At 49.3% G+C, this 20,336-nt stretch overlaps 7 protein-coding genes across 7 annotated transcripts; 3 read left to right on the plus strand and 4 right to left on the minus strand.

The window, feature by feature from the left end:
• Positions 1 to 496: 496 nt before the first annotated feature.
• N7479_000784 (Type I Polyketide synthases (Type I PKS)) lies at positions 497 to 8,661 on the minus strand (the record flags this gene model as incomplete). The annotated part of the gene is made up of 6 exons (XM_057248482.1): positions 497 to 1,419; positions 1,500 to 5,532; positions 5,593 to 6,350; positions 6,410 to 6,785; positions 6,847 to 7,947; positions 8,002 to 8,661. 6 exons carry the CDS (start codon positions 8,659 to 8,661, stop codon positions 497 to 499), a joined length of 7,851 nt encoding a protein of 2,616 aa, XP_057112914.1.
• Positions 8,662 to 9,619: 958 nt separating this feature from the next.
• On the plus strand, positions 9,620 to 11,500 carry N7479_000785 (cytochrome P450; the record flags this gene model as incomplete). Its single annotated transcript, XM_057248483.1, has 5 exons — positions 9,620 to 10,360; positions 10,428 to 10,651; positions 10,711 to 11,164; positions 11,230 to 11,319; positions 11,384 to 11,500. 5 exons carry the CDS (start codon positions 9,620 to 9,622, stop codon positions 11,498 to 11,500), a joined length of 1,626 nt encoding a protein of 541 aa, XP_057112915.1.
• Positions 11,501 to 11,927: 427 nt separating this feature from the next.
• Positions 11,928 to 14,168, minus strand: N7479_000786 (GMC family oxidoreductase; the record flags this gene model as incomplete). The annotated part of the gene is made up of 7 exons (XM_057248484.1): positions 11,928 to 11,974; positions 12,057 to 12,077; positions 12,129 to 12,170; positions 12,258 to 12,734; positions 12,822 to 13,695; positions 13,751 to 13,792; positions 13,848 to 14,168. The coding sequence occupies 7 exons, from the start codon at positions 14,166 to 14,168 to the stop codon at positions 11,928 to 11,930; spliced, it is 1,824 nt and encodes a 607-aa protein (XP_057112916.1).
• A 265-nt stretch (positions 14,169 to 14,433) lies between these two features.
• On the plus strand, positions 14,434 to 14,661 carry N7479_000787 (uncharacterized protein; the record flags this gene model as incomplete). The annotated part of the gene is made up of 1 exon (XM_057248485.1): positions 14,434 to 14,661. One exon carries the CDS (start codon positions 14,434 to 14,436, stop codon positions 14,659 to 14,661), a length of 228 nt encoding a protein of 75 aa, XP_057112917.1.
• Positions 14,662 to 14,980: 319 nt separating this feature from the next.
• On the plus strand, positions 14,981 to 16,153 carry N7479_000788 (MBL fold metallo-hydrolase; the record flags this gene model as incomplete). Its single annotated transcript, XM_057248486.1, has 2 exons — positions 14,981 to 15,075; positions 15,127 to 16,153. 2 exons carry the CDS (start codon positions 14,981 to 14,983, stop codon positions 16,151 to 16,153), a joined length of 1,122 nt encoding a protein of 373 aa, XP_057112918.1.
• A 124-nt stretch (positions 16,154 to 16,277) lies between these two features.
• Positions 16,278 to 17,962, minus strand: N7479_000789 (MFS transporter; the record flags this gene model as incomplete). The annotated part of the gene is made up of 4 exons (XM_057248487.1): positions 16,278 to 17,099; positions 17,160 to 17,221; positions 17,278 to 17,675; positions 17,742 to 17,962. Coding segments are annotated over 4 exons (1,503 nt in total), but the record flags the coding sequence as incomplete, so codon positions are not given.
• A 491-nt stretch (positions 17,963 to 18,453) lies between these two features.
• Positions 18,454 to 19,422, minus strand: N7479_000790 (oxidoreductase, short-chain dehydrogenase/reductase family; the record flags this gene model as incomplete). Its single annotated transcript, XM_057248488.1, has 4 exons — positions 18,454 to 18,668; positions 18,726 to 18,877; positions 18,934 to 19,134; positions 19,205 to 19,422. The coding sequence occupies 4 exons, from the start codon at positions 19,420 to 19,422 to the stop codon at positions 18,454 to 18,456; spliced, it is 786 nt and encodes a 261-aa protein (XP_057112920.1).
• Between the last annotated feature and the right edge of the window lie 914 nt (positions 19,423 to 20,336).

Consider the following 20,336-nt stretch of genomic DNA (forward strand, 5'->3'; position numbering starts at 1 on the left):
CTACAGGCTCCTCAGGCTCCTCAGGCTCCTCAGGCTCCTCAGGCTCCTCAGGCTCACCATCTGGGAGAAACGGAAAACCACCCGCCTAACCTTGCTTGGCATTACCCACTTCTATAAGGCCCGTGGGCTGCTGAAAATCCTAGACTGTCTGTCAGCCAGGTGGGACTTGGTTCTTCTGACGCAAGAGTCAAAGGAATTGTTGTGAGGCTACTGTGTCGGACGTATGGTGATGGGTTATATGTTGATCTTGGTCTTGCTGATATCCTTGCGAGCTTTTTTGAGCTTGGTTGGAGGTTCAACCGTACTATATACATTTGTTGAGGTCAGAGGCCATAGGATGTGAAGCATATCCTTGTGCTTTGGTTAACCTCACGGTTCATCTCTCCTCACATAATAACCAGAAATAACACAATATATTTTAGATACCCACAAGGGCTATGCTCTTTCCCAGTACAATATTATAGATGCCAAAAAAAGTCTCCACAAGGAGATCTAATCACAGTCCAACATGCCTACGAAGAAATTCATATCCATCCTGCACAGCTTTTGCTGCCTGCAAATTATCTTTGTAAGACGGGTAGAGATCGAAAAGATGCTTTGCACCGTCGAGAATGCGGAGGCCTGTAATGATATTGCGTTGTCGCAATGCTTCAAAAGTTCTCACTGCCTGTTCCCAGGGAATAAGATCGTCTTCCGTGCCGTGAATTATGAAAGTAGGGGTAGTATATGTACCACGGCGTATCTGAGCTAGCGGGCTCACGGCTTGGATTTGTACTTGGGTTGGCTCAGGGAGCTCATCGCTAGACTTTACTCCTGAGTGTCTTGACAAACCATTCAGCAAAATCCGCATCGCATGGCCCTTCCAGTTCATGTGTAGCGCGATCAGCGACCGGTCATCGCTGGGTGCCATCCATCCACCTAGAGGCCGCTTCGACTTCGGTGGGTTATAGGCCGTGATAACGCTGTCGTGCGCCCCACGCGAAAGGTCGTGTTGCATAAGTGTGCTCAGTGATGCACTGTCCCCGAAGGGGAAATTTGGCTCGCTCCAGAACGGATCCTCGTAGTCCAGCGGACAGTAAAACACAAGAGTCGCGTCAGGAGGTCGGATTGTCCTCAACGGGGAAGTAAATCCCAGTGTAAGAGCGAGGTGGCCTCCAGTAGACCAGCCAATGGCCACAACACGCTCGCCATCAACAGAAATATCACCACGCAGGAGTGGAAGAGATGGCAAAACAGTACGTGCCCATGCAAGAGCGTCGTACACATCGGTCATCGGGCCCTCCGACAAGGTGATCTCTGGACACAGTCGGTAATCTATACTGACAGGAAGAAAGCCATGATCGAGAAGTGTTTCAACTTGCGAGAGGCGGATGTCCTTCCGCGACAGCATGACATGACCTCCTCCGTGGATCAATAGAGCTGAAAACCCGTCATGTTAGTCAGTTATAGCTTCTTTTTTTCTTTTCTTGATTTTTAGCAAGTTTGCAGTTCTGTCTCACCGACTGGAAGCCTCTTGTCGCGGCTGACGACGTGCTGAGGATAATAGAGATCTGCCTTAAGGGACAAGTCTCCCACTCGTTTGAATTCGACTGTCTCTGTCGTAGTACGCATGAAATTAGAGGGCGAAGCAACAATGACACGGAGGATGCTAGATTCCTCTATGGCGCCTGCTGTCCAGTCCACCCATTGGAATCCTGATCGCGTGAGACATTTCCTCCACATTGTTTCGCTCGCCAATGCGTGTTGACGGCCATCCTCAAAGCGCCACCATCCGTCAAGGAGACCAAAGACAAGGTCAAACCAGAATAAGTTTTGAGTGAGCTCCACCAGACACAGTAGGCCGTTTGAATGCAGCAGTTTGTTGATATTTGTGCAAGAGACGGTCAGGTCTTTCGTGGCATGAATACAATTTGTTGAGATAACGATATCGTACTGATTTTGGTGCTGTGATGGTGGGTCTTGCTCGATGTCTATAACTGCGTAATGGAAAAAGCTGTATTGCGCAAACTTTCTCCGCGCAGCTGCCACTAGCGAGGCCGAAATGTCGGTGAATGTGTATTCGAATTCTTTTCCAGTGCCGACGAGAGCCTCCACGAGGCGCTTGGTGGTTCCTCCTGTACCCGCGCCAAGCTCTAAAACACGGATCGGTCTTCTTTCACCAAAGGCTTGAAACACGTCCACAAGATACTGTGTCAAGCTCATAGTGCCCGTTTCGAACATAGGGGCGCTGGTGTAGACGTTTTCCAATAAGGCTCTAGATTTGGCACTACCAAAGAGTATCTCCAGTGGGTCAGCTTTCCCAGTAAGACATTCAGCGAGTTTGGAACACGTAGATGCGAGTAGAGTGTGCTCAAATGCATGCTGCGGGAACTTCGCGATGATCGACTCCAGCAACTTTTCGGGCTGCTCAAAAGGCACTGGATTTTTGGTCCGTCTGAATTGGCCGGAAGCGTTGCATTCGATTAGGCCTTGTTCTTCCAGTATCTTATAGATTTGATTCTTCGCCTTGTGATGCCTAGGAAGAACTGATATGTCTGGGAGATTTTGACCAACATTCATAGAAGCCAATGGGCAGCCCAAGCCATTGAACGCTTTGACGACGTATGCCACCACAAGCTCCATCTGGGCAGGAAGTACACGCTGGCAGAAGCCGGACAATTGTGTTCTGTTAGACATCTCGTCCATGCTACTCCGAGCGCTGAGAAAACATTGCTTGGCAACTGATATGAATGAGTCCATTGTCTGAGTCAGGTCCATATCTTGGAATTCTATCCGCTGACCCGGGGGGTCTTGTCGTGACTTCATGCTTCCGTTCTGGTGCCGATTACGAGGCTCAGAAATGAGAGGTGCAGAGGGTGGCACCTGAACGTGGCGAGAAAGATCACCAACACACTCCATAGCTTGCAATTCTTCCGTCGTGATGGCAATGCCAAAGCGTTTCTTGACCTCGCTCACGAGTTCCGTAGAGACCAATGAATCCACGCCCAGATCAGCAAGAGACATATCAGCAGAGATTTCATCGACAGGCACTCCTAAAATGTCACTAAGGAGTTCCTGGCAGGGACCAAAAGAAGGCAAGTGGACTTCGCGTCCATTGGCCTTGTTGTCTTTGATATATCTGCCGTTGGACTCTGCCTTGAAGTGTGAATGGAGGCATTCAGCGAGAGCGAGAACGCTATCAAGAGCGATGAATTCGGAGGCCGGAATATCAACATGAAACTGTCGCCTTATATCGCTCAAGACTTCTGTACTCATGAGCGAGTCGATACCGATGTGTGTCAGATAAGTGGTTGGTGTGATCTCATTAACAGGAATTTCAGTCGCTAAGCTAAGCAGCTGCCGTAGTTCTCTAAGAATCCAATCCAGGTTCTGTTTAATCTCAACAACACTACCAAGATCCCGTGCATTTGAGAGATGAAAATTGGTGTTTACGGAATCCAAGGTTTGGCTGTTCTTCGCCCCCTGTGTTCCATTTGTCGTAGGTTGAGTACTTTGAGCATTCGCCAGACCAACACCAGGCGCATTAAGATTCGCCAGCATAGCGACGAGTGACTTCACAGCGACACTATGGAAAGTGGCGCCAATGATCAAGGCAAACAGTTCACCTGTGACAGGGTGAAAGACTAGGATGTCGTTCACTACCTTCTTCTCGGAAACCTTGTCGAACGTAGTATAGACATCCCAGGACTTCGTTTCACCTCGTTTGGCAAAGAAATGATTGCTGAGATAAAGGTGTCCAATTTCTGTGCAGATATAGACTTGGCTGTCAATACTGTCCGAGAGACAATTGACGAGGATTCCTGCAACCTGAAGGAAGTTGTCCACCATGATTGGATCACATCGTGCACTTTTCATAACCGGGTCTTGAGCCGATGGAACGTGCACCGAGCCCACAGCCTCGTTGTTTTTGGAAACCATATGCTCGACTCCCTGGTAGAAGGGAGCATAGTTCACGACCTGTCCAAAGAGTCGATAAATAATGGCCTTGCCATCCAGCATATTGGCGCCCGGAGTTCCAGACACACTGCCTTGCCGTACCTGGCTGACTAGTCGTTTAAGCGACTGAATTTTGCCGGTGGGAAACTGGCTTTCAGGAGTGTCCATGCAGATAGTTCCGTGGGCATGTTTCGTGAACGGATCTCTGGTTTGTTGGCTATCGCTGCGAGAATTGATTGTAAATTCCCATGCGCCTTGTTCGCCCTTGACTGATTGTAGCTCAATAAATACAATACGGCTTTGACTGATCGACAACGGTGAAGAGATATGCAAATCTCGTACATGGAGACCCGCTGTAGAACCGCCCCCAGGAAGCTCGGTCACTGCCTGTGCAGCTATCTCCACGTACATTGACGCTGGGCACAGACTTTTATTGAGAACAGCATGCCCCTTTGTGCAAAGCACGAACATCGGATGAGAGCAATTAAGTTGAAAGATTGCACTCTGGTGGTCACTCTCGACCAGATTGAGGAGCTGCCCCGGGCCCTGTTCTGGTGTGATAGGATAGTCTTTTTTGGAGGTTGCCACAGGAGGGTTATATTGCAACCAATGTGAAGTCTTGCGAAACGGATAAGATGGGAGATTGATCCAGGGGAATTGATCTTTTTGACACTTATGAAAGGGCCAATACTGGACCCCCACCCCGGCTGCCCACAATCTTGCTGTCGCTTGTGCAAGATTAGATATGCCTTCTGGTTCGTTCAAGCTCAGAGACTGGAAAACACTGCTAGAGCTTGCTTCGGGGCCTCCCAAAGCCCTGCGCACCATTGGAATAATTGGAGAAGCTGATCCAGCCTCGATCCAGACGCAAGAACCGACGCGACGTGTAGTGCGCTGGACCGTTTCATAGAAGTAGACAGGCATTCGACTGTGCTGAACAACAATTTCAGCATTGATCGGCTGTGTCCAGTCTTGGTCCTTTGAGCACGACTCAATTCGTAACGATGGCGCTTGGAATGTGATGGTTGCAGCGACCTTTCTGAGACCAGGTACAATTGCTTCAACGAGCCTTGAATGAAAGGCGTGCGTATTTCTAAGCCTCACAAGCTTCAAGTGAGAATAAAGTTCATCTGTTCGTGACGTTTTCTCGATAGCTTCTATAGACTCTGTTGACCCAGCGACGACAATTGTGTCCGGGCCGTTAAAGCATGCAATATCGTAAGCCATCCCCGGATGTAGCTTTTTTGTACTATCCAGGAGCGACCGAACTTCGGTGTCCCCACCTTGTACTGACAACATGGAGCCTGGGTCATCACCCCAGGAAGATTTTAGAAGACGGGCACGTTCCGAGATTAGACGGAGCCCATCCTCTAGAGACACGGCATCGGCTACAACCAAGGCTGTAAGTTGCCCAAAGCTATGGCCGATAATAGTATCGACCTTCAGACCGGCATCCAACCATGACCTAGCGCAAGAGTATTGTATAGAGAAAAGAATACAGTGTAAAGAAACAAGATCTTCAATGGGCTGAGACGAGAAGATACGCGGAAACAGGCTCGGGAGCCCCAGGATCTGACACGTTGCTTCACAGGCGTCCTAATGAACGAATTAGCGTACAATCCAAATAACAAGAAGGATCAAGCACCAGCCACATACCAGATGGTTCTTGAATAAGTTGCAGGTCTCATAGAAATCAGAATCAATTTGTGCTGTGCACCCATTCTGACCTCCAATGCACAATACAACGGGAAGATTTTCCTGTGGGCGCTTGAGGAAATCCCGTTCATTGGTGTGGTCAAGTGCAGCCTTAAGTTCATCGACAGATGATGCGCTGAACGTGTAGTTGTAATCAAGTTGCCTGTTTTGTTTTACCGACAAGTTGTACGCCAAAGCCTGAGTTGCCTGAGCACCGAACTGTTTTTCCCAGGCTAATGACAACTGCATCGACAATGTGGAACAGTACTCCTGTAGAGCTTCAGGGGATTTTGCGGAAATGAAAATTGGGGAAGAGGGGATGACTGAATATTCTTTTATTGCATCCGCGACAACCGCTTTGCTCTGTATAGATGTTGGATCATCGATAACAATTGCAGCATTGCTGCCAGCTGCTCCATAGTTATTAACAACGGCAATTCGTCTAGTTGACATCCATGGGATTGTTTCCTGAGGAATGGCCATGCAGTCCGGCTCCAACGGGTAGATTTTCGGGTTCAATTTGGTGAAATTAGCTTGCTTAGGGATCGAGTGTTTCTGCATCATAAGAACTGTTTTGATGAGCGCCGCAGGACCGGATGCTGCCTCGGTGTGTCCGATATTGTCCTTGACCGACCCAACGAACAGTGTATTTTCGCGTTGGGGCCCTCCGAACGCCTGGCGCACACTTTCGCATTCGATTGGATCACCTACAGGTGTTCCTTGAGAATCCGTCGTCAGCTTAATCGTTTTCTTCGCATGGTGACGGGGAGGAGATTACCTGTTCCATGTGCTTCAACATACGTGACATCTCTTGGATCAACCCCAGCCATCGAGAGTGCCTTCCGGTATAACGAGGTTTGGGACTTTGAAACAGGGACCGTGATGGGGGAGCAATTCATCGCCTGATTGACAGCCGACCCTCTGATAACCGCGAGAACAGAGTTACCATCGAGAAGAGCCTGAGTAAGGGTTTTGAGCACCACTACTCCGACCCCTTCTCCTCGACAGTAACCGTTGGCGTCTGCATCGAAGGCCTTCGAGGCACCGGTAGAACTAAGAAAAGATGCTCCGGCAAGGTTTTGATACAACCCCGGGCTAGTAATCACGTTCACGCCTCCAGCCACAGCCATCGATACCTCTTTATTTTTCAAAGCCTAATTATTGTGCGGTCAGCTGTTGGTAAACCCCTAGATGCATTTCATCTTGATTGCTTACATTCACCGCGGAATGAATCGCTACAGCTCCCGAGGAGCACGCAGTGTCAAATGTGATGGATGGACCGGTCCATCCAAAGTGATGACTAACTCGGCCACTTATAAAGGCTCTGAGCGACCCAACAGCAGAGAATGCAGTGGTGTCGTGCGAGTTGATATTGGCCTCATAATCGACTGATCCAACTCCAATGTAGCATCCGATGTCTGAGAGATCTGTGTTGTGTGAATTGCAGAGGCCAAAGTACCCAGCCGATTCCAGCCCTTCGTACGCTACCTGCAGAAGTAGACGTTGCTGTGGGTCCATATATTTTGCTTCTCTTCCGGAAATGCCAAAGAAACGATGATCAAACGCATCTGGGGCGCGAAGAAAGTTACCCCAGAATCCTCCGTCTGGCCCACGGCTGAGGTCTGAGGGCTTGAACCGGTCCTCGGGCAGCGGGCGTACAGCAGACTTCCCGGAGCGCATCAATTCCCAGAATTCTTCCAGACCGTCAGCTTCCGGGTAGCGGCAAGCCATTCCAACGACCGCTATAGCTGGCGGATCTGCGGCTGCAAGAGATTCAATACTGTCCGATTCTGCACTGGCAGTTGCACCATGCGGGAGTTTATGAGAAGCTCCGTTCGTCCGTCCATTTAATCTGGTACTTCCGGAACCGACTGGCTCCCCGTTAGATATCGGGCGTTTAATTACCGAACGGGGAATCGGAACCATAGAGCCTATCGGCACGATCTGCTTAGATTCTCCGGCATTATTGCCAAACGCTTGCCGTACTGTTTGAACCCAATTGCATTGTTCTAGCAATATGGAGTCAATCGCAACGTCATGTAAAGACCCGGAAATGATGCTTCCGTCAACGTTGGATCTCAGTGGGAGGTAGAGATCATTCAAATGAGGAAACTGGAAACGCGGATCACGATTGCAGAGATCCTTAAACCGGTAAACAGCCTCTTGGTGCGCATCACGATGATGATACCGACCAATGAGACCAATTAGCTGGGCAGATAGCCCTGTGTATGAGAGCTCTCCTAGGAAGGGATGGATTTCAGGGTCAGGCAGAGTGACTGTGACACGAGTGGCATCCGTAATACAAGAGATGTAGCTCTGTTAACATTAGAAAGGCCTGTGTCTCATAGGATTGGCACAACGAAAGCTTACCTCCGCATACTTCTCACAAAGGCCTTGTAGCGCTTGCTGCTCCGAATGTGAGCTCCAGTCCACTGAGATAGATGTGGTGGCCTTTTTGATGCTATCATAGTCCACCAGGGCACCAACACCCACAGCAATACGAAGTGAGACAACGATATTTTTCCTGAAGTGCTTCCCAGACATTGAACAGGAGACGGCAGCAGCCGTCAGAAAGCCGATACAGAGACCTTGAATGTCGGCCAAATGCGAAGAGCTGTGAGTGGGTGAAGGAAATATTTCACTCCTTATTCTCGTCACCGACGCCCGCCAGAAATCAACCACATGGGATAGCACTGTAAACACGTTCAACTCAATGCTCCGCGCTACTGACTGGTCCAGGTGTGGGGAGTCGTCTCCATTGAGCAAGCCAGCGACTCTTCGAAGGGCCAAATTTCCCGGTAGTGTCTTCAGTTCAGGAAATGTTTCCACCAATGTCGGCCATATTGCCTCTAGCTCGTTGACTGCTTCGAGGAGGAAAGACAGCTCTGCAGTACCTCTAATGGCTGAACGAAGCCGGATTACGTCGTTTGCGGTGACACGAGACAGTTGCGGGCCTATCAAGAACAGAGCTGGGCTTCCCCTATCCGTTGGTGGATTGGTTGACGTAGACATGTTAACAAGGGCTGGCATATGTTGACGTTGAGTGAACGTAGCAGCACAGAATTTTGTCTAGGAATTGTAACAAATCCGCAGGAAAAAAAAGATATAGAATAATAGTCGACCAAAGCACGGTTGAATTGCCATACTTTGATATACTGCAGGTGGATAGATTGCTATGGATGACTCAAATGTACCAGAGTAAATTCATGTACGAGTTAGAGTGGCTTATCATCGTTACTACTTTCCATCGGTCAAGGGAGACTACCAAGAAAGATTTTAGTGACATTTTACCCAGTCATTTCGTATGCCATCGCCCTATCCAAGCCTGTCATGATGAATGTGTCTAAATTGGTGCGATAATAATTTCGGTGGCAGTGGTCTCCCAATCTTTTTTCCGTACTCTGCTCTACTCAGTGCCATTCTGTTACACGGCACCGTTTACTCGGGGCCACTTCCCTAGGTCCACACGGAGATTTATTCATGATCCGTATTATATACATGCCTGACAAGGAGAGACGAACAGGATATCACGAGTAAATGCATTTCGCTGAATACTCTGGCGCTCGTATTAAATTGTCAGGGGGTCGAGTCCTCGGTGTCACCAGAAGTAGGGTTAGGAATATCGAATTGGCTGGTTCAGCTAAAGGGAACTGAGGTTGTGTTATTCTCTTTCTAAACATATATAGTCACGTATATACACGGGCCTTATGTCCTTCTCCTAGGTACCTAGGTACACCTGGGTATACATATATACATACGTAAGCAACTATCAAAGATATATCCCAACCTTCCCCTCTGGGCCGTAAACCTAACACAGTCATACTCTCAGGCAAATTTTGTCTTCTCTTCGTATCTCTACACTGATGACGGCAAGAAAGCAGATGCTGCATCCCCTTCGTCTTGAGAAAACGACCCTTATAAACAGGCCTGAGAACGCAGGTGTATCTCATCTGATTACGCCCCAAGAATACATGAAATCCCTTTGAAGATGAAATCTCCAGAACTTTGGTTATCTGAAGGTACTCAGTGGGCTCAGACCTTCTTGGCACTGCTGTTATCTTCGGTGTTGGTTCATCTCTTCCGGACTTATTGGCGGCTAAGGCATGTGCGGGGACCTTTCTGGGCACGGTTCACCAACATACAGCGAGTGCTCTGGGTGAAGAGTAAAAGGGCGCATGAAATACATCATGGGATGCACAAAAGATACGGGGAGGTAGTGCGCTTCGGTCCAAAGATGATTTCTCTAGCGAATCCAGATTGGATTCCAATTATATACCCAATTCGCCCAGGATTCCCTAAGGTCTGTATTAACAACAACCCACTAGCTAGTGACACTTCCAGGGCTAATCAAATTACTTCGCAGAGCGATTTCTATAGAACTCTCATGCCTTATACAAAGAAAGGAGGGGCCTTACCAGCCGTTTTCAACACCCGAGACGAGGAGCTTCACAAGAGGATTAAATCACCGATAGCACCGCTTTTCTCCTTGTCAAATGTGCTCTGCCTCGAAGAGTTTGTTGATGAGGCTATTCGGGTGATGATTCAACAGCTAGATGAACGTTTTGCAGAGACTGGAAAACCTTTCGACTTGACTGACTGGTTGCAATATTTTGCCTTTGATGTGATGGGAACATTGACCTTCTCGAAGAGATACGGATTCCTTGAACAGGGGCGAGACGTGCACAGAATGTTGGCTACTATCTGGAATTATATGGAGACCGCCGCACCGGTAGGACTAGGCCTCTGTTTGAATTTCACAGACTAGACTGACACATTCCGGTACTTTCCTTGTATAGATGACACAGATCCCCTGGTTTGATGACATCTGGTATAAAAACTCGTTTATTGCCATGTTTCGCAGAACTACTGGCTTCTCTATCCTTAGCATTGTCGGTAAATTCATCGCGGAAAGAAGAGAAGCACTCGAAAGCAACCAGAAAGGTGAACTTGACCTAGGTGGTCGGGATATGCTATCGCAGTTCTTCGAGATCCAAGCGAATGATACGTCCCTTCCAAAGTGGTAGGTATTGCCTTGACTCTTCCTTGCTGTAACGTATCTTTAACTCGGCGAATGCGTAGGTGTGTTACTGCCTGGACGTTTTCCAATGTCATTGCAGGCTCCGATTCCACGGCTGTTGTCCTGCGAACCGTGTGGCATAACCTTCTTTCCCATCCGGAAACGTTGGATCGCCTTCGAGAGGAGCTCCGAGACGCAGAGGCAAAGAAACCCGGAGGGTTCTCGAAGCCCTTCCCGTCGTGGAGGGACATTGCAGATCTTCCATATCTAGATGCCTGTATTAACGAAGCAGTGCGGCTGCATCCTCCCTTCTGCCTCCCGCTTGAACGAGTGGTTCCTAAAGGTGGGATAATGATTAGTGACACGTACATACCAGAAGGCACCGTTGTCGGAATGAGTCCGTATGTGGTCAACCGCCACAAACCCACCTTTGGAGAAGATGCCGACCTTTGGAACCCATCCCGATGGATGGTTCCGCAGGAACACAGACGAAAATTAGAAGCCAGCGTCATAACTGTGAGTGTCCAAAAAGGCTGCTACATCATCACTGCGAGGGATGGCTGACAAGGGTGTGCATATAGTTCGGGGCCGGAAGGCGTGTTTGCCTTGGTCGTCAGATTGCGTTGCTGGAGATGAAGAAGATTGTTCCTGTGCTGGCGCTTCGATATAAGGTACCGTCATGAGCCCGTTATATAATCACCTGCACTTAACTAGCAGAGCACTAACGGAATTTAGTTTGATGTTTCGGATCCGCGGAGGTACCAAGTGGAGAATGCTTGGTTTTTCCGACAATACGGACTTGATGTCAAAATCAATCAGTATGAAGAGAAAATGGCGGCGGATGACCCCTAGCGACATGTTTGCATAGCATTGAGTTTGAGTTAGCTGAATAGCTTATTATGGTTGGGCTCGTAGATATGTTTATGAAATGTACCTAGTTTCCGCTTTCTTCTCTAACGACATCCATGTCAAATTATATTCTTTAGACACTGAAGGTTGCGGGAGTGCCACTTACTGATCTGTAGATAATCTATAATATCAGAGCTTAACTCTATTGCTGATCAACTCAACTATGCGCAGTGGTTCAGTTGGTCATGACACCGAGGGAAGCGGATGGAAAATTGATAAAGGTAAACGACAGGCACGAGAATCAGGTGCTCCAGTCGCTCTAGATTTCCTCATGCCACTTCGTCTTGATTTTCGCTTAATCGACTGTCTAGTCTTAGATACAAGTAGCTCCACTGCCTCAAATATATCTACCTCCTGTGGCAGTATCTCCCTAATGTCCATGCTTGATGTCTTCTGCAATCTTTTCGGCTAGCATATCTAGGCGGACGTCAGTTAATCCGTCTAAGTATGATTCTGTTGATGCAACAGGATATATAGGGGGTATTATAGAAACACCTACAGACTGTTCCTTGGGGGAGATCTGGAACGGTTAGTCCAGCCGCTGTATACAATGGTATGGGGAGGAACTTACTGGGCGGGAGGAAAGGAAATGCGGAGGCGTCAACGACTCGCACTGTTTCACATGGCATGAGTACATGGTTGTTTTCCTTGGTTTAAATTATACAGTAATGTGAGCAGAATGACATTTATGTAAACTTACAGCGCTGAGTTCCGTATACAAGGCCATGTATATCCACAACAGCCATCGTATCATCGGGTTTTCCCATCTTGCATGTCGCTGCGGCGTGATACATCGTTTGGAAAGCATCTCGGATGAACTGGTGGATCTCTTCATCGGTGGACACTTTATCTCCTGGGTAATACTCTGGCCCAATCGTCAGGTTCTCTTGCAGGACCGAGGCTTGGAAGATCTGGCGCATTCGCTTGAATGCCGCCGTGAAAGTTTCCATATCGGCCGGTTGGGTCAGCCAATTTGGGTTAATTAGCGGTTGATCGTGCATGCTGGAAGATGAAATAGAGATATTTCCACGAGACTTGGGGGCGATCAGAGTTGCCATGATGGTGGCGTAGTTCCCATCCGTGGGCCCGCCAACACCAGGATTCCAGAAATCACCTACATATCCAGGAAGGGTAAAGTACTGGATCTCAGGCCAATCCGATGGAAGGCTGTCAAGGTCTGTATATGTTGTTAGTAAACAAAGAAACATTGATCAGCACAACGGCAGTAAGTAAGCAAAGGATCTTAGCTGATATTTATACCCACATTCGCGTGTACTGTTTGAGAAATTCACACGGAACTCCTTTGGTAGCTTTTCAAACCCACAGTAGTCTCCTCCAGGGCTAGCCAGTAGACCAGCCTGCTGATCTTGAAATAAGTGAAGGGCTTCTTCATAGATGGATGGGTTAGACAGCGAGGAGAAAGTCTGGACATTGACCTTATGCGTGATGCCAAAAAATACGTGGTCTTGCATATTTTGCCCCACGCCAGAACGATCGGCAACTACTGTTATATTATGCTGGCGTAGTAGGTCCGCCGGTCCAACACCGGAGACCATAAGCAGCTGAGGTGATTGAAATGTACCCGCGGACACAATGACTTCTTTTTGCGCTGCTAATAAGACGGTATGGTTTGCCGATGTCACTTGGACTCCCGTGGCTACATTTCCCTCGAAGATGATTTTCTCTGCCAGCGTGTTTCTGTAGACCGCCAGATTGGGGCGGGTGAGAAAGGGTCTTAAGAAGGCTGATTCAGACGATGCCCGGAAGCCCGTTGTCTGGTCGATAGTATGGACCAGCCAGCTCGAGCCGTTGAGGTAGCCGCTGATAAATCCGGGGATGTGTGGAATACCGACTTCCTCCATGCCTTTTGCTGCCCAGGTGCTGAAGGCCTGGGCGTAATTGGGGTAGGTCAATGCCAATGGACCGTTATGTCCGAGGGTCGACTCATCGTAGCTCGGAGTGGAATTGGCAATTCGTTTCTGCATATTCGGCGGAGTAAAGTTGAGACTTTTCTTATAGTACGGGAGAGCATTATCAAAGGTCCATGACTCGTCGCCCACAGTTTCGGCCCATCTTTCCATAGCACCCATTGGAGGGCGTTGGTACGCCATGTAGTTTAGCGCCGTGCAGCCACCGAGCTGCGGCGAAGTCAGAAAAGGAGATCCTTCAGAATGCGAGCTTAACGCAACTTACCGTTTTACCTCGTCCGTAATGAACCTTTTCATCATTGACGCCCTACGCCTCTTATCAGACTCTACTCACTCTCGTCTTAATAATGAGATCGACTCACTGCCTGTGGTGTTGTCATAAAACCCCATTCAACAAGCGGGTTGGTGTTGTTTGCGGCCTTGCCATTATACAGGCCGTCGTTGGAAGGAATCTGGCTTTGATTGCCCGTCACCTCTTCATAGAAATCGCCTGCTTCAATGACAGCGACTCGCAGTTGCGCGTCCTCCGATAGGCGGGATGCAATGGTCAGGCCAGCATTCCCACCCCCTACCACGATGTAGTCAAACGCAGTGTTGCCTCTGTCTCCCAGGATGCTTGCGGCAGCCAGCTGCAAGCACAACGCTTGAAGCAATAAAGGCATAAAGGAACTGATGAACAACATTGCAGTACAGGAACGAATAAACAGTGAGCTCTATCTCCAGCCACGGGATGGGGGTGTAGAGGCTTCGATACTTCCAGAAAGTACTCCCCTCCAGACGGGCTTTATACCAACGACGAGAGCCCACCTTCATACAGAGCATCCATCGCCACACGGATCACTTTCTCCTCCTTGATATGAAAATAGGACTTGAGCGTATCCACTATGGGGAATTTTAATATCATTTTGATCTGTCCCGTCTCACTGACCAGTAATAATACAATCCAAGATGTCGTCCATTCGCTCAACATGCCGGATCTGTGACGTGTTCTGGGTCTTAGCTGATATGTTGCAAGTGAATAATAAGAATGATGAATACGAGCATACCGAATGTGGGGCTATCGTATTTCGTGCCGACTCCAGGGGGATATGGCTTGTCCAATGGCTCAGCAAGACTGTGGACTTTGTGTTGGCGGCACCGGGTAAAGTAGATGTCGGAAGGTTCCGAGTAAAGTAGAGATCATGAGGTACCGAGTAATGAGCGGCCATGAAAAGATCTTGTATCTCTGATTGGCTTGGGATTTGAACCTGGCCGCGGGAAGTCCCAACGTTGAGTGAGTATTGAAGTTAAAGGAAGGAGGTATGAGTAGGTAGGTCAGAAGACAATCTGCAGTTCTCATTTCCCTAGCCAAAATTCTTAGACCCCTTGAATAAGCGATACAGCTGACGCCGTCCTCGAAATCATAATATAAAGCTTCATAGAAAGAAAACAGAAGACGGCATGATTTCGCCCTAACAACATTTCAACATTATCTCTACGTTATTCAACATAAGAAATGATTACATCCTCCTATCTGGTGCCACCAAAGACACCGCCACCACTACAAATTCCACCATCAACCGCCACCGTGACAGTACGGGTGATAGACTCGTGGGTATCTCTTTGCCATCTCATATATCCCTTATTGACGAAATAGCCCAGTACAACTACTCTCTTGTTGGACCCCCCGTTATTCTGGCAACCGGAGATCAAAGGACTCCACGGCTTGACAGTTTCGGACTTCTGCTTTTTAGTCTCGCATGGGAATCGACATGTGCTGTTCGACCTCGGCGTGCGCCTGGACTGGGAGAATTACGCTCCCAAGGTGGTCCATCTGATCCAACAGACGACGCGAGTCCATGTTGACAAGAACGTAGCGGAGATTCTAGATACGCAAGAAGAATGGCCCGAGGACGGCCCTGTCGTTCGGAGCAAGGATATCGAAGCCATCATTTGGTCACACCATCACTTCGATCATATCGGGGACCCGTCTACCTTTCCAGAGTCCACTGACTTAGTTGTGGGCCCTGGAGTACGGTCTCATTGTTGGCCAGGATATCCCACCAATCCGGACTCTTTGGTCTTGGACCGTGATATCCAGGGCCGCCGTGTGCGGGAAATTAGCTTCACGAGCAGCTCACCTCATCACTGCCAAATTGGCCGTTTTGATGCGTTTGATTTCTTTGGGGATGGTTCGTTCTACCTTCTCGATGCACCAGGCCATTCGGTGGGACATATGATTGGTCTGGCGCGGGTCACAGCGGCAGATGGGCCGGATGGACAGGACTCCTACATCCTTATGGGTGCCGATGCCTGCCACCATGCTGGTGTTCTCCGGCCCACTGAGTACCGGCCCATACCTACCCTCGTAGAACCGTCACCAATACAGCAATGGCCGGCATGCCCTGGAGACTGGCTGCAGCATCTTCATCCCCATGGGAGCGCTACAGAACCTTTCCTTAACGTCTCCCCCGTCCTCGTTCCGGACATCGACGCAGCGATGGAAACGGTAAAGAAGATCCAAGAACTGGATGCTCTGGATAATATCCTCGTTATTTTGGCTCACGACGAGTCCTTGAAAAAGCATATCAAGCTGTTTCCTCACCGGATTAACAACTGGATGTCCACTGGAGTTGCCGCAGAGACACGGTGGCTCTTCTGTAGAGATTTTGAAGCATCCATCAAGTAGAGTGTGAAAGTGGTGTGTCCATTCGTCTAGGAGACCGAGCAGGATAGTTAATTAATAATAGCTCAGAGATTTCCAATTGCCAATGCGTGTTAATGAGTTACACTATTTCATATAGCTACTTCTCTCACAGTGTAACAAAAGTCTTTTTCCGAATCTGCTCGCCAAACCTGTAAAAGAGAAACGGCAACGGACACATGGCCAGGGCGATAAACGCCAAGACTGAATTTCCCCAGCCCAACCCTAGGGTTTTGTACATTGGACCACCCGCCAAGGGAAGAACTGCTCCAATGACAGATCGAAGAACGGTCGTTGCAGCGATAGCTGAGGCTGCGTACTCTGTATACGCATCCACCAGGTAGGTGGAGACGGTTGTAAAAGCGATGACCATGCCGAATCCCATAAGGGAGGTAGCAATAATAGGCGATATCCAATGAATGTCTCTATTCGCCGTCCAGCCGTACCAAAAGAGCGACACCGGGATCATCCAGCACGACAGGAATAAAAGTGGCAGGCGATACTCGGGCTTAGAGGAGCCATATCGGTCCTTCAGCCATTGGAATATCTGATCGGAAGTCAGGCTCTGAAAGACCATGCCGACAATGGAGCCAACTCCAATTCCCAGATAGGTTAGTCCTACATCCCCAGAAGAGAAGTGGTAGACATTCAGGAAGACGGTCGGGAAGGTGGTAAAAAGGAGATATAAGTATCCGTAAATCACTGCAATATATAGCGCCAACAGCGACACGGTTGGCGATAAAAATAGCATCTTCGTGGGACGGAGAATAGAAAACATAAAGAGGCTGGAAGTAGGTTGCCCAGCCTCGAGGGCAGACCGAAAGTTTTGATTCCCTGTCTGCCTTTGCAGGGCTTTGGTCTTTTTCCGAAGCAAAGTGTACGGGTGACTTTCGCGTAGGCAAAGCATGGCAAGAATTGAGAATGCGGCAGTCTTTTTCCCCGTCAGGAAGTGCCTAGGTACGCAAGCTACTGGGCCAAAGGATGGACTTACCAACATAGCCAGCACCCAAAATGTCCATCTCCAGCCTTTTGACTCTACCAAGTATCCACCCGCTATCTCTGTCAGTGTGATTTAAGCGTCAGGGGACCGATTCTGGGGAGATACGCACCTATTGGCGCTATCACCGGTCCAAGCACAGGACCGAGCACCCACGCCCCCATTGCCAATCCGCGGTTCTTTGGGGGAATAATATCCGCGAGCGATCCTGCTCCGATAGATAATGGTGCACTGCCAGCCGTGCCGGCCAGCAGACGAAACACCATGAATGCCGGGAGATTAGGGGCCAGGGCGCACGCAATGGTCAGGAGTAAGTAGAGTACATTGCAAACATGATAGATGATGGTGCGTCCATACAATTCGGATAGAGGGGCGAGGAACATCGGTCCAAAAGCATACCCAAGAAGGTAGATCGAGACCACGAATGCACTCAACTCCTCATTTTGTGGCTGCTGGAATTCCTCCACGATCTGGGAGGCAGCTGGTGCTACAATTGATGAACCCAGTGGCCTAGGATTTCCCTTTGTTTTAATTCACGAACTACCAACAAAGGGGGGTTGGGAAGCAGTCTCGTACGTTAAAATAGTGAGCAGTGCCACGGTGATGGTGATAGCGACTTTCTTCCTCAGAGACCAGTTCATCGGATTCATGGGATCATCTGGGCCTTCCCAATCGACCACATCGGGGTTGGCGATGGGCTGGGGGGTTGGGGCCACACTCATATCACACACCACTTCCCATAGAACCTTATAGGTGGAGGCAGAAGACTTCAGGATGTGTATGCCGAGCGAGGAGAGATCTCGTTACGGTTTTGAGCGCTGGCTTCTATTCCATGCAAATCACATAGGCCTGGGGATGTTCCACTATAAATACTAGGCCTGGGCTTCAATGGTGGGGTCACCGGTTTGACCGAGTCACTCGGCTACGGTAAAAAATAGTTACCTGGTAGCCGGCCCGTTACAGAATATATTAGTTTTTCCGGATTCTCGCGTTTACAAGGGACCGGTCACTCAGTTCCCAATTCTTTGACGTCTCACAATTTCCATGGCCTACGGGGTCTGCATTCTACAGTAGCTCCACGCACTGCGGTGGCCCAAGGACGGCTGCCGTCGCGGCGCTCCTTGAGCATCTGAACTACTAAAAGACCAGGAGAGAGTACATGAACTGAAACTAAACACAAAGCCCTGGTGGCCGAGAGTTCTAAAACAATAAATAGCATTCATTCAAGCCACTCTCTAGGTCATCGAAGAACGTAACATTCTTGATCATTCGTAGATCTGTGATCGACCTAGGGCTTCCCACCACGCATTATCTTGGAGAGATTCTCGAAGGCACTGCGACGGTTGTTCACGATCCCGTTAAATGTATCTGCTGGCCCAATACTGCCAATTACAATCTGATCGCTGCCCTCGGCCAGCCCCTGATAAACCTGCTCCGTGAATGTGTCCAGGGGCATCCCCAACTGGCGACCCGCTTCCTCGCCCATGTAATCGTGCAATTCCGCTATAGCCAAGGGTCAGCACTGATATGTCAACATTTTAGAGTCAGGATTGCCCTTACTCTGGACCGGTGGAGGGGAAATCTCGATCACTTTGGTGTTCGAGTGCCGCAGCTGCTCCCGCAGACAGAGAGTAAAGACGTTCAGGGCTGCCTTCGATGCTGAGTATGCCGGAAGTGAGGCGGCGGGAACGATGGCCAAGTTCGAGCCGGTACTAATATACCCATTAGCTCTGTCCATGGGCGGATTGCGGATAGGCACGCATCTTACAAGATGAAACTAGTTGGGTCCGGGTTCTTCTGAAGATAGGGCAAAAAAGCATGGGTCAGAGAGACGAAGCTGGAAAAGTTGATCTTCACTTCCTCAAGGAACGCGGGCAGATTGAACTTGTCAAGATCCGCCAGATCGTACGTGTTTTGCACTCCTGCATTAAGCACAATGGAATCAATATCTGGCGATTCCTTCATCACCCTGTTTGTTGCCCATCACCCCGTCAGTATGTGAAAAGCGCCGCGGGAGGACCTCAGGAAAGGCACTGTACCTTTCGACAAAATCCGGAATCTGGGCCAGCTCTCCAATGTCGAACCGCTCGCCTTTTGCATGTTCGGCCCCAACAGTCTGTACAAACTCATCCAGACGCTCCTGCCGCCGACCCACAACGGTGACTTTAGCTCCCGACTCCACTAGGCGGGCCGCGAGGGCCTTGCCGATTCCAGCTGTCGCGCCGACAACCAAGAAATGTTTGTAGGGGAACGCCATTCTCTCCAAGAACGCTTGATTTGGCACTGTAATACCGAGGGATGTATTAGAAGGGCGGGGAGTTACGAGCTTGCGGTGGGGCGTCGCTGCGCTGTGATCGCATACACTAGAGGCTTATATACATATGTAGCCAGCCACCATGTGCGGGGCTCGGTCTTATCTTCGGAGTTCTCGGAAATTCCAGCCTAATGTCAGCAAAGCGCGTCCTAGGTACGGAGTACTCGGTGACGCTATGTCCAGCGTTGCCCATAACTTCCCACTCTCCGTGCATCAACCTCTCAACACTTGGGACCGAGTAAATTTGGGCGGGCATCCCTGCCGCGACTGGCCAGTCTCAGATAAGGAATGTCCAGACTTCAACCCCAAGGTGACGCCACAGGTGTTTCGGGGCTGTTCTCTTACTTGACGAGATCAGGTCGAGCCCAAAGATATCCACCAAGCCTCGTGAGAATCGACACCCCAGTCAGATCCACATCGACCTTACCAAATGGCTTCTTTAGTCCCCATGGGTTTGCCGCCCGCAAAGCCGCCAGGAATGCGCGGCTACATACACTACAGTAAAATATAGACATTACATACCCAAACACAAATATAGAGGTCTATGGAACTAGGTAGGTACGTTTTTTTTCCCTCGGGGTAGTTGTTCAAAGATTGGAATGTGACCTACGACTTAGCGAGGTCTAGACTCTAGGTCAAATTGAGACTAGCAAGAGTGCCACCGACCGGGATCGCGAATCGGTTGGCTTGTAGCACTCGGGAACCCCGAGGATGGCGTCTAGGGATTCACTGAAAGGGGCTGCGCCAGCAAGGTGGCTTAATGGTATAACGTCACCTAGTTACTCCGCTAGCAGGAAGGAAGAATAGTGGGAGCTATTTTTTTTTCTGGGGAAATCTAAGGTGCCTACGTTCAGTTC

This window comes from Penicillium vulpinum (assembly GCF_028829585.1).
Source record: "Penicillium vulpinum strain IBT 29486 chromosome Unknown utg000001l_segment0_segment0, whole genome shotgun sequence".
NCBI classification, from domain to species: Eukaryota; Fungi; Ascomycota; class Eurotiomycetes; order Eurotiales; family Aspergillaceae; genus Penicillium; species Penicillium vulpinum.